Here is a 16,463-nt window from a genome sequence, read left to right on the forward strand (position 1 = left end):
CTCGCGCCAAGGATCATTTAGAAATCAACAACCTCTTTGTGCGCAATCTGCGAACCCATTGGCAAAAAAAAAAAAAAAGAAAAAACAGCAACCTCTGCTGTTCGTTTCCTTTTAATTTGCCTCTGGGGGGCGTGGCCCCAGTTAGAGTAGAATGAGTTTAACAGGATGTTGGCCTGTTTGGCAGGCCCTCCACTTCGTATGGTGTGCCTGTGTTTACATTCCCACTATCAACAGTGTATACACAGAATATGTTCTTGAGAGATTACTTTGTCAGAAACACTATGGATTAACTTTAAAATCCATAAATATAGATTTCCATTCCTGTGTTGTTTTGTCGCCGAGTGTTGGGGACCAAACACATTATTTCACCCTGTGTCAATAAGTCTAATGTAATCTGGGCGCTATACTGTATTCTCTCTGCCAACCTGGGAATGGTTATTGTTCAAAATATACCAGTGAAAGATTATTTTCTTCGTTGAAAAAGTTACACGGGGTGACTATGATTTTCTGTTTCCGGTTCAGCACTTAAAGGGACACTTCACCCTTTTTGCAAAAAAATATATGTTAATGACGTTTAGAAGCTTTAGATCACTTTCCTGGGGGTATTTATGTGTGTAATATGTGGTTTTAGTTATTTTAGATTGTAGCAGTGAGCCTGTTGTCTCTGATGTCATGGACACTGGTCTCGCTACCTTCCTGGACTACAATTCCCATAATTCTTTGGTGCACTGCTCCTCCTTGTGGATAGGGGGAGAGCTGTCTTACTGAGACAACATGTAGTCCAGGAAGGAAGTGAGCCCAGTGTCCATGACATCAGAGACAACAGGCTCACTGCTACAATCTAAAATATCTAAAACCACATATTACACACATAAAGATCTCCAGGAAAGTGTTCTAAAGCTTCTAAACGTCATTAACATACATTTTTTGGCAAAAAGGGTGAAGTGTCCCTTTAAGAGTATATATGACCGGATTTCTCCTCCCATCCACTTGCATTAGGTTGCTCAAACGCGCATGAGGCGATTTCACTCCTCCTTTCCGGGTATAGGAACAGAGTGCAATCTGGGATGGATTTGCCCCAATGACATGAACGCGCTGGCCATTGACTATCATTGCAAGTGTTCACGTATATGAAACAGCGGCGTTCACGTATGAAACAGCGCTCACGTTGTCATCATGAATATATGCACAATGATAGTCAACGGACCAGCGCGTTCATGTGTTTGGGCCAGTGATGTCCAGCACAAAATGTCCTTCCTGTTTTACAAGCCATTCAGAATTGCATCCGTTTTTGACGTTGTTATTAATCATTGTTGAGCTTCCCAGACATGAGATTAACCACTTAAAGTAAACAAACCCCAGCGCTATGGTGCGTTGTGAGCTTGTCCATCAGCTATTGTCATCATCATTTATTTTCAGTCAAAGAGAAAAGAAGCAGCTCCAGGTAAACTAACTGTGGGCAAGCCAAAAGTGCTGTGGATATCTCTGCGCACAGTGCTTGGGTGCTGCTCAGGATGGCAAGAATTGGTCATGTACCGGTGGTGAGCACAGACACAATGAATTCATGTCTGTGACGGTTTCTGTCATCATAGGTAGCAGTTAACTGTATCCAAGTACAACTTTGATCGGGTCGTCCAAATAAAGATAATTTCAGTCGAGGACCAATGGTAGGTAACAAGCACTGTGACATTGCGCCCAGTGTCTACGACAGGGGTATTCAATTAGATTAGGCCGGGGGCCACAACTGTAGAATTATTGTGTGTGGGGGGCCGCACAGTGTGCGCGCGAAGCGCGGAAATTTGTGGGTTCTCAAAATGCTTTTTGTGCTCAAACACGAAGATTTATGTATATTTCCGCACAGTAATGAGCAGGATAATATGTCTATACAGGTATATGCCACCTTAGAATAGATGTAGGCCTAGACCTATTTGACAGTGCATAAACAGCATTGCTTTGACATTAACGACTGGACGGACACACACACACACACACACACACACACACACACACACACACACACACACACACACACACACACACACACACACACACACACACACACACACACAAACAGACACACACACACTCACTCTGCTGTGGGCAGTTCAGAAACCCGTCCACGACCACCAGTGACATCATCGTTAGGCAGATTGTTTTTTAAACAAGATTTATTTACGTGAGAATAGTTTATCAGACTATAAAGATCAGATTACATAGAGCAGTGATTCCCAAAGTGGGGTTCGGGGTCCGGGGACCCCCAGGGTCCTGGAGGCAGTTCCAGGGGGTCCCCAAGGAAATGATGGTTTGGAACCAAATGGACCCTTATGGGTCTGTAACTGTAACTGTGTACAAATGGAACCAAATGGACCCTAACAGGGTTTATTATTGTGAGAATGATGGCTTCCATTTTCGCATTGCAACTTTTCAGGACTAGAAAGCCTGCAGTTTCTATTAGCTTGGATTCTCCATTGATGTCACTGTTGGGTGGGTTTCTGAACTGCCCACAGCCCTCCTATGTGACACAGACCGAGTAGAAAAAAACGTGTCATTTTATCATGATTATTAGTGAGGACCTATTATATGAAGATAGGTTGAAAAGTGGTCCTTTAATGATTACCGTCATTATGGTAATCAAACAATTAATATCGCACACACCATACCTGTAACTTTTATTATCCCTCTTATTATTCTAAAAAAAAAAAAAAAAGATATTTTTTTTTTTTTTTTTTTTTTTCAAAATTCTTCCAGGGGCCACAAGGGGGCGCTCCGCGGGCCGCATGTGGCCCGCGGGCCGCCAATTGAATATCCCTGGTCTACGACGTTATCCCCACACTAAATGATGGCAGCACCTGGCAGTGAATACCAAGTCCTATCCAATTCAAGCATGTCTGCAACTTAATGTCGTTCTTGTTCATGAATTGGCCTAGTAGTACCATTACCAGACTGTCTGATTGAAATACAGCCTCTGCACAAGAAGACTTCTTGTGCATGAGGCGAGCCTCATTCATAAGGTTGGCAAAGAGCGCCCTCTAGCGTAATCACTGAAAGCACATGTTGGATTTGTTATGATGTCAATGGCAGACAATGTTACAAACTATTTTGTGAAATAAATAATGACACTTGATACATTTGAGCCACAGCCACACAACGCTGGACAGGCCTCCCTGGCTCACAACAGCAGAGATGCATTTTGAATCAAGTGTGATCCTTGGAATTCAAAAATTGCACGTCGTCAGGCATTAGTAGCCACACAGGTGAAGCATGATGAGTAGGACTAACAGGGAGGGGGTGCCTAGGGGCTCAGCGTGCAGCATGGGGACCAGGTATAACTTAACTTAACTTAAAAAAAACTTAACTTAAAAAAAACTTAACTTGAAATGAAAAAGAAAAAGAAAAAACTTAACTTAAAAAAAAACTTTTGAAACACTTAACTTCAAAAAACTTAACTTAAAAATTAAATCTTATAAACTTAAAAAAACACAAAAAAACTCAACTTAAAAAAAAACTTTAAAAACACTTAACTTCAAAAAACTTAACTTAAAAATAAAATCTTAAAAAAAACACAAAAAAGAGAACTTTAAAAAGAAAACCTTAAAAAAGTATGTAATTTTTTCTAATTGTTGTTATTGCCATTTACGAGCTGCGTTCGCTTCCCGCGTTTGCGCGTCTTACTTGTATCTTACCAGTAGGACTAACAGTGAGGGGGTGCCTAGGGGCTCCGCGTGCGTCATGGGGACCAGGTATAATATCTTACCAGTAGGACTAACAGTGAGGGCGTGCCTAGGGGCTCCGCGTGCGGCAGGGACCAGGTATAATATCTTACCAGTAGGACTAACAGTGAGGGGGTGCCTAGGGGCTCAGCGTGCGGCATGGGGACCAGGTATAATATCTTACCAGTAGGACTAACAGTGAGGGGGTGCCTAGGGGCTCCGCGTGCGGCATGGGGACCAGGTATAATATCTTACCAGTAGGACTAACAGTGAGGGGGTGCCTAGGGGCTCATGGCGTGAGGCAGGGACCAGGTATAATATCTTACCAGTAGGACTAACAGTGAGGCAGGGTGCCTAGGGGCTCCGCGTGCGGCAGGGACCAGGTATAATATCTTACCAGTAGGACTAACAGTGAGGCAGGGTGCCTAGGGGGCGAGGTATAATATCTTACCGCTCGTGGCTGCCTTGATGTGGTCTTCATCTAGGAGTCTGTGTGATTCCCCGTGTATGCCTTTGATCTACGGACATGTAATGGAAAGAGAGAGGGAGAAAAAAAACAAGGTCAAAGATCCATACGCTGAAAGACCTTGGCTATATCTCCTACATTAATGCATACCTCTGTGTGTGTGTGTGTGTGTGTGTGTGTGTGTGTGTGTGTGTGGGTGTCTGTGTGTGTCTGTGTGTGTCTGTGTGCGTGCGAGAGATGGCCAGGGGGGCTGCAGGGAATAGTCCTCATGTGCGAGTCTCAGTGGACGACAGTGAAGAAAATGCACACCTGATGTTACAACATAGAGTACATGTGGCTTTCATGCTGTCAGGGGGTATGGGGAGCCCATTTGTTTCAGTGTTTCAGACAGTTTACAGATGAAAGACAACCCTCGTGGATGCTGCTGTATACCTGCTGTTCTGGTTTAAAGGACCGGTTCACCCGAAAAATACCTATTTCCTATCGATCACACACCCCGCTGAAGCCTTGAGTTCATGGAGTTTTGTTTTTGTCACGTTCCTGCTCCTGAGCCAATAATGTGATGATCGGCGCAGTACTGTAGACGACTCTTTACGGACCAAGGCCTGCTATATATATATATATATATATATATATATATATATATATATTAGGGCCGGGACTAATTGCGATTAATTTAGATTAATTAACTACAGAAACATTAATCGCGATTAACTACAGATAAATTAATCGCACCTTTTTTTTCACCGCGGAACGTTTCTCACTGGGCGCTTTTCTATAGTATTGAAAACTGGAAATAATAAAAAGTCACCCCATTTTGTGTTGCCTAGAACTGGAGGTCTGACAAAAAACAGTAACAATATGAAGTAAGTACAGCTTTGTGATGTCACTGAGATGTACTTGTTACTGTTACTAAAAATTTTCAGACCTCCGGTTCTAGGCAACACAGAATGGGGTGACTTTTTATTATTATTACGGGTATATTAATGACAGTAAAATGTTGAAAATGAGTGGTATCCTGTAGTCACTATTCGTTGATTCACTGGGATACCAAAAACATAAAAAAAAAAGGTTTCTCGCTGTTCTCGGGTTGAATATTGATATGCGATTAAAATGTGATTAATCTAGATTAATTAATCGCAAAGCCTCTGATTAATTAGATTTTTTTTTAATCGAGTGCCAGCTCTAATATATATATATATATATATATATATATATATATATATTAGGGCTGTCAAATGATTTTTAATCAAATTTTAATCAGATTAATCAAATCAAATGAATTAATCATGATTTATCACCATTCAAACTATGTCCAAAATATGCCATGTTTTCCTGTATATTGTTGTGGAAATGGAAATATAAATGACAGAAAGCCGATATACATTCGGTTTTTTTTTAATGTTTTTTGTTTTCTAATGATGTGAGCATTTGTAGGCCTATAGCCTACACTTTGAGTTAAATGAATACTGGCTTTTGGCCATGTAGACTGGGGTCCCCCAGGAGGAAGTTAACTATAATGTTGCTCTGGAGAGAGAAGTCTGGAACACTCTGGTGGAGCTGTTGCCCCCGCGACCCGACTACGGATAAGCGGTTGAAGATGGATGGATGGAGACTGGGGTCCCAGTCCAGAGATGAAAATCATAATGAAATGGCCTAGGCTTATTTATATCCATTTAATTTGGGGGTCCTTGAAATTAAAATATCTGAGAATCAATGGGTTAAACTGTAGACTATAGTTAATTCACAAAATAAAATAACATGGCACATAACCATTTTTTAAACAGGGCTTGGTTTAGAAAAGCCTATATTTTGCACTAAAGTAATATATTGAATAACATAAATGTATAGGTTTTAACCCATTCTGAACGGGAACCCATTTTGGTATTAGCATCATGTTATGCTTTAGCTATTTAAAAATAGCAGATCTACAAGCTCGTAGCGCGCCACCGAGTGGCGCGCTACGAGCTTGTAGGTCTGCTATTTTTTGAAAAATCGAAAAACGACTGACATTTTTAGAATCTGATCTCAGGTCAGAATGGGTTCATCAGACCAGTGCGTGTCCAGCGGAAACCTCGTATGAATCTGATGTCAGGTCAGAATGGGTTGTCCTCAGACGAGTTATCCTGGTTCTATAATACATTTAGGCCTACTCGTTGGTGCTTTGCGCTCCTGTGTCTTTCTTGAGTACTGTACATCCACGAATGTTAGTGTTCCCTTCATTTGTTCTAGTAGCATAGTGTGTATGCAGTATACTGTATACTATACTGTACACATTACACTATATAGTGTATAGTGCAATGTGTACATTAGTGGAAAGTATGAATTCTTTCTGGGGCATTCATAATGCTATAGAGGACATGATTTCCACACGTGTGGGGAGAAAGGGGAATATAGGTCTTGTTTGATGATTTAGTGCACATTGCATGCTGTTCTCTTCCACTGGGAGCCAGACTCAAATCTGGATTATTTGAGCGAAGGGCATTAACAAATGGAAATGGGACTTAAACTATAAGTGACTTACAACAAGAACATGAAACAGAAATGTAAATGTCCATCCAAATCACACACAAATTCATGACCATAACAGTTTCATAGTAAAAAAAAAAAAAAACACCCCTAAGATAGGAATGCCAAATGTTGTTTGTATGATCGTTGACAGTACATTCAAGATGGAGAAGAATCTGAAGATGAGCAAGTTTATCCCCAAGCTGGGTGTACTGCTCATGGATGTGCTTATTCCCTCCATTTGATCTCCAGGCCTACAGTCAGCCTGGTGTCGTGTGAAGAGAACTTGCTAAAATAACCAAAAGCACTTAAGTAACAAATAAAACATTCATGAAATGAAGCTTTTGAAATGATGATGTAACCAAAGTCTAACTTTAATTTAATTCCATTTATTCTGACAAATTCAACTAAATAACAAATGCAATTTTGACATTGAAGCAACCATATAACTGGCATCCAGGGTTGTGAAAGCTACTCTGAAGAAGATGTTTGCATTTTGTTTGCAGCAGTGTTGACCTGTTATTTCAGGTCAACACAGTTTTTCAACTGATGAAAACTAAATGGAAACTAAATGAAATGACTAAAACTAAGACTAAATATAATGACAATTTCGTCAACAAAGGGACTAATGGACAAGAAAAACCAGAATAAGTCATTTTACACTTGGTTGCATGCTGAAAATAGCCGATCTACAAGCCCACAACGTGTCGCACTGCGATGCGTTGTGGGCTTGTAGATCAGCTATTAAATACAGTCATTACGACAGCATCAAGGCCCGCCAAAATACATTTTAATCGACTAAATCAACTGTAGATTTAGTCGACTAAAATCTGATGACATTAGTAACACTAAAACATTCCGGGGGACTAAAATGTGACTAAAACTAAATTAAAATTATTCAAGAGACTAATGACTAAAGCTAAAACAACACTGGTTTGCAATCAACGTTGCAAGTGACCCAGGCAAATTGGCAAATTTGTATTCACACATATGCTATAGCAGAGACTTCCTCCAGCAATAGACTGTAGCACCTACGCAAGTGATTGGAAATCAGCATGACGCAAATGTGCCTGCGGAGATTACAAGGAAATCTTTTCATGACGGACACGAGAGGAAAAGAAGAAAGAAGGGAGGGGGTGCGACAAAAGCTTAGGGGGGTGTCACGTCGACTGTGGTCGCGTGTGTGTTTATTGTGATTAGTTTTGAGTATCAGTTATTATGAGTGATATGATGTAGTATAAATGTATATATTTATTGGTTAATATTATATATTTATATAAGGTTGGCATTGTTATAGTATATATATATATATATACATATAAGTAGACTTGCTATGAACCATGTACTAGAATAGAGAGCGCCTTCTATTGTGTATGTGTTCTTGTTCCACTCCAGGTCGGATTGACTGTGTTATTGCCTTGTCAGTGACATCAGCGAGGGGCCGGCTTTGGCCAGCTCCGGTCATGTGACACCCAGTGGCCAATGGGTGCACAGAGTCCTACACATTCTGTCAGTCTGTGTCCGACGGCTCGTCGAGGAACATCACTATGGTCTTCCTCCGACCCGCCGCCACTACCATGTGACTTACTTACTAACTGTGAAACTTCATGACACCGTTTGAAAACCGTTCTGGTAAGTCTCCCTTTGGAAAGGAGACTGTTTCTACTTTAGTTCAGGTTTGACATTCAACTTAGCTTATTGTCTTTTCTTTTTCTAAAGAGCCATGTAATGTATTGTAAATATACACTTTATTAAATATTATTATAATAAAACAAACACTCACTACTCGTACGAATACAGGGAAGCTTGTGTTCTCGCCTATTCTGAAACCTGGCTAACAACTGCCAGACTCTGACGCTTGTCCCGACAAATTTACTCTATCACACGCATGGACCCCCTCCTTGCCTGAGTCTACAGGCAAAGGAGGCGTGCGTCGTGATAAATGACAGGTGTGGCAAATAACAATAGTGGTGAGGAAGAAGATCTGTTCTGTACCCCTGATATTGAATCATTATCAATGTCCCTACACCCCTCCTCTGAGGCGCCTTAAAAAATTTGGCTTAAGTACAAAAGGACTAGTGAACTTTTATCGCTGTATAATTGAAAGTGTCTTAACTGGCTGTATCACAGTGTGGTACGGTAACACGACCGCTCAGGATTGCAAGAGGTTGCAGAGGACCATTAAAACAGCAGCTAAAATCATCGGCACTACATAATTACCCAGTCTCCATAACATCTACACCACTCGCTGTATGAAAAAAGCCCATAACATCATGGAAGACACCAGCCACCCCGCAAATACCCTGTTCAAACTACTCCCCTCCAAAAAACGCTACCAGAGCATCAAATCTCGTACCACCCGTCTCAGTAACAGTTTTTACCCCCAGGCAGTCAGGCTGCTGAACAGCTGACCTTGAACTGTATTGCACTTCACTTCACTTGCACTTTTCTTTTCCTGTTTTTTGTCTTTTCTTGCACTATAGATGTTTGTTTATGTCCTGTGTATGTAAGACGGAGAGTGCTCTGAGCAAACTAAATTCCATTGTATGTATACTCTGTATCTATACAAATGACAAATAAACCTGAACCTGAACCTGAACATCATGTCTATGTTCTGAAGAGGGAGAAGCCTATGAGAAAGATCGAGGAGTGGGATATTGTTGAGACTCTGAAAGGGTACTTTTGTGCACATCATGGGGAGTCATGTCTTTGTGGATTCTTCTGCCCGTATAAACGAGATGACAGAAGTTGTATCAGGTGATATTACTATACAGTACAGTACAGTACAGTAGACTTATGTGTGGGTGCAGTTATTCCAACAAAGATCAGAAGAGAACCCAAATAACGAGCTGTGGTTGACCACGAGCGAGGTACTAAATGAGGAAAAACATTATGTGGTTTGCTTCCGGAAGTCTGCGGGCCGGGAAAGAGATACAGAGGATGGTAAACAAGGAGATGTACAAGGCCAGGTGCCAGTAGAAGGACAAGATGCAGTCTGGTCTGTACTTTTAGCCCTGTCCTTTTTACCTCTAGTCTACACCAAAGATACTTCTACAAGCTTGCACAGTGATGCGTTATGCACATTTAGATTAGCTGTTTACATTGAATGTTTGCATAAGTTCACAGCCGCATGTTATGACATGACCAAGAAAAGGGATTTATGTGGTAAGGGAGCGAGAAAATTGGACCTCTATTTAGATGAAAGGGTGTGCCTGTCTTCTACCTGGCAAACTGAACGAATGACTACGAGAGAGGGGATGGAGACAACGTCCCTGTGTGGCAAGAGATTTAGAACAACATTTAAAGAAGAAAACATACATTAACCCTCTAAGACCCAGCGCTTTTTAGCAACAATTTTTTTTCTGTTCTTTTTTCACCTAAACGTCATCAGTGATGTTCATTGCAATGCCATTCCAATGCCATTGGTCATGATATTTGCATATAAATACCCCCCACAGAGGCTGAAATTCACACAAATTAAAAATGTCTGGACTCTCGCAATTTTGAATTTTTTTTAACCATGACCTTTACCCTAATAAAAGTAGGTAAAATAATTGTAATAAATGTTTTTTTGTGATCATTAGAATGTCTAGAATATGGTTGATTCATTATTGTGAAAGATATCCCCAAAATGTAAATTATTAATTTATTATATTATATAATTATCATAAATGTTTCATCAAACTTTATTTTTGTATTTTTTTTAACATATTTTTTAGTCTTAGTCCTAGTAGTACAAAGTAGTAGTAAGGTTGAAATCAATTTTTTGCAAGTAGAAATTAATGCGGGTGTTAGAGGGTTAAACATTCCAATACTTCGACATTATGTGAGAACATACGCCATATGCCATATATGGAAAATCTGTAAATAGTCTGGAAATAGTCGGGTGATGATGGCAAGTAGCTTCGTTTACTTCACTAAATCACTACTCAACCCAACTGAGTGGAATTGTCTTTCTTCTCCCTCTTCCAACACTCACAGGGTAGATCATCAATCGTGGTCCCACTGCCTATAGTCCCTAATCCATCCTCTCCTAACAACAGTACAGGCCCGACCTAATTGGCCGTTAAATCACTTGAGGGGATTGTCAAAACCTGCATTCTAAAACGGGTAGTCCCAATACTTCATTCTGATTGGCTGGTTACCGTCACGTGACCGGTGTAAATTTCACCGATAACCCACTCCTTCAATCACTTTGTATCAAACTGCAGCCTTGTAGCTGAACTGGGGAAGGGGAGCGCTTGATTGCTCTACAAACACATGCCGTGCGGGCGTCTAAGCACCGCCCGGCTCATATGACTGTGAATGTGTGGCTCCAGGCAGCCCCGTAAATACATCAAGCGCTATTCTCCCGTCACATAGGCTACTTGCGGAGCAAAACAAGGAAGTGTTTTGGCTCTGGGTCGCTCGCTCTGGTGGCACAAAGCGTAGATACTTTTGTGAATTTAATAGTTTTAATATTGCTATATGTTTGTAACCGTTTTAGAAAAGCAATAAGCCACTCGAGGCCCCAGCTTACCGGGTATTTTACACTGGCTGGGAGGTAGAAGACCCTCCGCTGCGTGTCGGGTCTGCCTACGCTCCCAGGCAGTGTAAAATACCCGGTAACCTGAGACCTCTTGTGGCTTATTGCTTAATTATCAACTCATGTACATAGGAAGGTCCAGTACCCACTACAATTCGCTTATCGCTCAGCAAGAGCAACAGCTGATTGAAACACATAGACAAGTTCCCTTTGCGGATTGCTTTTAATCAGACCAGTGTGTGTCCAGTGGAAACCTCGTATGAATCTGATCTCAGGTCAGAATGGGTTAATCAGACCAGTGTGTGTCCAGTGGAAACCTCGTATGAATCTGATCTCAGGTCAGAATGGGTTAAATAATACAATCCACCCCCTAATGATGTCTGACAGACTGAAATAACAGGTTGGATTGTACTCAAAGCTGATCCCATGGATTTGTATATGTCCTTATAGGCAGATCTCAAAGAGTAGGCAACATCATGTCGGAGATCGATGCATTAACCCATTCTGACCTGAGATCAGATTCATACGAGGTTTCCACTGGACACACACTGGTCTGATTAACCCATTCTGACCTGAGATCAGATTCATACGAGGTTTCCACTGGACACACACTGGTCTGATGAACCCATTCTGACCTGAGATCAGATTCATACGAGGTTTCCACTGGACACACACTGGTCTGATTAACCCATTCTGACCTGAGATCAGATTCTAAAAAATGTCAGTCGTTCTTCGATTTTTCAAAAATAGCAGACCTACAAGCTCGTATCGCGCCACTCGGTGGCGCGATACAAGCTTGTAGATCTGCTATTTTTAAATAGCTAAAGCACGACATGATGCTAACACCAAAATGGGTTCCCGTTTAGAATGGGTTAAAGGGATTGTGACATTATTATTATTTTTTCTTCATTCTTTTAGGCTTTCTGAGCTCAATTGCACCCAAAAAAACCTGAACTTTTAACATTCAGTAGATCTTCTGTGGTCTGGGGGTTTCTGGCAAAAAAAAGTGCTCTGATTTCCGTGCTGTTTGTGATGTCACAACCTGCAAATCCCAAATATGTCAATGGACTTGGCCAGCAGATGTCACTGTTTTCACTGTTTTGCCTGTTTTCATGGCAGCTCAAAAGGCTTCCAAACCCCCGGAGAAAACTCCACAACACAGAAAATCCACTTAATGTTCAAAAAGTTCAGGTTTTTTGGGTGTAATTGAGGTCATAAAACAGAACAGTGTGCTGTCACCTTTGTTATAATATAACATTAATATTATACTGTATTTTATACAGACTGTCATAGAAGATAGCCTGACACCGTATAATTAGGTTTGCAGATGACAGCGCTGTGGTCAGCCGACTATAGTGGGATGCAGTCAAACATGGGCCAGGTCTAAATTACTTTGTCAGCTGGTGTGACGCCATTTATATACATGTGTGTATATAATATATATATAAACTCAGCACAGTAACTTTGGAAACTTAACTTTGGTCGGTTATTCATTTCTCCCCTTTAATAATATCAATTGGTATTGCATGTTATATTGTTGCTATCGTTGATTAGGCACCTTTACAACGAGGTATAACTTGTAAGGATCGGCGCGTTCCTGGAATGAGCAACAGAGCTTAACCCATTCTGACCTGAGATCAGATTCATACGAGGTTTCCACTGGACACACACTGGTCTGATGAACCCATTCTGACCTGAGATCAGATTCATAGGAGGTTTCCACTGGACACACACTGGTCTGATTAACCCATTCTGACCTGAGATCAGATTCTAAAAATGTCAGTCGTTCTTCGATTTTTTTCAAAAATAGCAGACCTACAAGCTCGTAGCGCGCCACTCGGTGGCGCGATATGAGCTTGTAGGGTGCTTGTAGGGTGCAGCACACACAATGTTCGAATGGCAATGCCGGGGAGCACACCAGCGCTTTCAGTGCACATTTCCGAACGCACCCAAATCCCACAGTATCAACAAATACCAAAGAGCTGATTTTAGACACAATGCTCCACCACCCACTCCATCTAGGATCATAGGAGAGGAGATGCTGACGGAGTATAAATATCGTGGTCTTATTATAGATCAGAAACTATCCTGGGACCAATGTGATGCTATTTTTAAGGGAGACCAACACAGCACATGTACCGGTACTTCTTCCTTATAGACAACAGAACATGTTACGGCATGTCAATCTTCCGCCGTAGCCTGAAAACCCACCTTTTCAGACTCCATCATGGCCCATAGCACTTACCCCACCCCCTTAGATAGCATTTGTGTTGACTTAGATAGCATTTGACACAGACTTATAGCATGTTATGTTATGTAGACAGCACTATAATTGTATTGTATATAGTCATAGCACGCCATAGTACATATGTATAGCATAGTAGTAAATATGTATAGTTTATATGTATAGTGTATGTATAGTTTCATTATATAGATATTCCACTGTTACTCTCTTAGCTTACGCATGTTTCATGATAAATGCTTTTATGTGATGTATTCCCATGCTTTTGTTCTTGCTTAAATGTAAGTCGCTCTGGATTAAGAGCGTCTGCTAAATGCCTAAATTGTAAATTGTCTCTGACTGTGTATGAAAGGGTCTGGGTGTGTCTCTCGCACACCACTGGACAAATCAGTGCCAAACGTTAAATTATATAAGTCAATATCATATAGGTGATAGATGACTGACATCACAGACTGGCCATGTGAAGTCCACATGCAGTTGCAGTGTTGATTTTGTCGACTAAAACTAAGACGAAAAATGTTCGTCGACTACCTTCTTCCACTGGCGAAAACAAAATGGAAACTAAAAGTAAGCTATGATGACTAAAACTAAGACTAAATACATTGACAATTTCGTCAACAAATAAAAGCTAAGACTAAAATGGCACTAGTGGAAGAGGTCCAGTATAAGTCATTTTACAATTAGTTGCATGCTGAAAATAGCAGATCTACAAAGTCACAACGCTTCGCGCTGCGGCCCGTCGTGGGCTTGTAGATCAGCTATTTTCAGCAAGTGTAAAATCTGTCATTACGACGCCATCAAGGCCCGCCAAAACATTTTGTTCGACCAAATCAACTGTAGATTTAAATCGACTAAAATCGTATGATATTTAGTCGACTAAAACTAGACTAATTCCATGAACCAAAAGTACTATTAAGTCAGTAGACTGTCTCATCAAACTACTTTGAGATACATGGTTTCCTCTGTAAAATCCGGAGCTATTGTTCTAACTGTTTGGAGCTTGCTCCCCTGGGGTGAAGAAGATTCTTCTGATAACCAGCTGGCCACTTTCCACTTTGTCACCAAAACTCCTACTGATTTAAACTATTCCACAAGCTAAACTTAAAGAAGGACTTTCAACAATCGGTCATGAAACTATTAATAGTGAGTGCAACCTGTACTGATTTAAAAGGTACTATGAGACTATAAGATTATAGTGTTCGTTACTGGGTCAAACTGTTTTAATTCACTTCTTCTGTTCTGTTCCATTTCAGTTCCGTTATATTTAACTATGCTCATTAGAGTGTTCAGTTTCATCTAGGACCGGTTATGTTTTAACTACAATTTGTCATTGTATCTTTAAAGTAGTCATCTGTTGTTTTAGTGCAAAGTTAGAACTAATTCCAGTGTCTCTGCCAGAGACTGTAAACCTGTAAACCTGAATGAGCTAGTAGCCCAGATTTCATTGGTCGAAAGAGTCAGGAAGTGCCTAGTTCCTGTACTGGAGAGGAGGGATCAGATCTGAAGTATATAACACCTTGTATTTCTTGTGAATGGGGCTGTTCGAACGAGTCTTCATTTGGCTCCCACTAGGCTGGTTGGAACAGACGATCGGCATGTACCTTTGAGACACGCTTGCTTTGTAGCGATTGAATCTCTTGTGTTTTTACCAAATAAACGCTGAGATCTGGAGAAACCTTTGTCCTGCCTTTCTTCTTCGCTCCTCACGCGGACGACACACACATCAGTGATTTTATACAAAACTAACACCAAGACATTCCAGGCAACTAAAACTAAATAAAATAAATATTCAAGAGACTATGATTAACCCATTCTAAACGGGCGCCCATTTTGGTGTCGGCATCATGTTATGCTTTAGCTATTGAAAAATAGCAGATCTACAAGCTCATATCGCGCCACCGAGTGGCGCGATACGAGCTTGTAGGTCTGCTATTTTTGAAAAAAATTGAAGAACGACTGACATTTTTAGAATCTGATCTCAGGTCAGAATGGAGTTCATCAGACCAGTGTGTGTCCGGCGGAAACCTCGTATGAATCTGATCTCAGGTCAGAATGGGTTAAAACTAAAATCAAAATGTGCTGCCAAAAACAACACTGCCACATTGGAGCCAACACCATTCCCGTGTGAAACCCAAGATTCTTCTCACAATTCTCACAATCCTTGTATTGCATGGTGGTACGTACAATACAGTCCAAAAGTAAATAGCACCTCAACCACCTCCCCCCAAAAAGAACTGTCGAGGCATCACAACCATCCCAAAGAACTATACTGAGGTGAGGTGCTATACAGTAGCACCACGACCCGAAACAAAGAACCGCTGAAGAACCGCTGAAGCACAAATGATTTTTCTTTAGAGTGTAGGGCTACGAGGGCATGACAATGGAGGCTGCATTCCCTGTTCAGTCTCTACCTGCCTTTTCATTCTCACATAATTCTGTGTCCGAGAGTGGTGTGCCCAACGGTGGTGAAAGCCTTCGAGCAGCCTGTTGTAGTGCTCCTTAACCCACTCACAACGGGAACCCCCTTTTGGTGTTTTAAAGCATTATGTTATACTTTTGGCGATTGAAAAAAATAGCAGATCTACAAGCTCATAGCGCGGCACCGAGTGCCGCGCTATGAGCTTGTAGGTCTGCTATTTATTTATTTTTTTCGTGAAAATGCGGCACAAATCTTTGAATATATTCTTTCAGAGCGAACGTTTTTAACTTGAATCTTTGCTTCTGAGTGGTTCCTGGAATAACATATTTTCAGATGGGTCAATTACATATAATGTTTGGGGTCCTTTGACCTCAATGAAAGGAATATTTGCTCAGTTCAAGAGTATTTCTCTTTTTAATGCGACGTTTCGGTCCCTCCGGACCTTCTTCGGGCATCAAATATTGAGCACCACTGATACAGAAACATAGGTATTTCATAAAACTGTCAGGATTTAGACAACTGTTTTTTTTTAAATCAGGCCTAAATGGGTTAACCCATTCTGACCGGGCATCATGTTATGCTTTAGCTATTTA

At 41.0% G+C, this 16,463-nt stretch overlaps 1 protein-coding gene across 2 annotated transcripts in view; it reads right to left on the minus strand.

The window, feature by feature from the left end:
* LOC310875447 (glucosidase 2 subunit beta-like) overlaps nt 1-16,463 on the minus strand; it is a 239,136-nt gene that overhangs the window by 127,691 nt on the left and 94,982 nt on the right. For both annotated transcript variants that reach the window (XM_083788678.1, XM_083788677.1), the window contains one exon: nt 4,162-4,228. In XM_083788678.1, coding sequence (XP_083644804.1) covers nt 4,162-4,228 — 67 coding nt within the window. The remainder of the gene's footprint in view (nt 1-4,161; nt 4,229-16,463) is intronic.

The sequence above is a fragment of the Protomyctophum parallelum genome, assembly GCF_964188405.1.
Source record: "Protomyctophum parallelum genome assembly, chromosome: 18".
NCBI classification, from domain to species: Eukaryota; Metazoa; Chordata; class Actinopteri; order Myctophiformes; family Myctophidae; genus Protomyctophum; species Protomyctophum parallelum.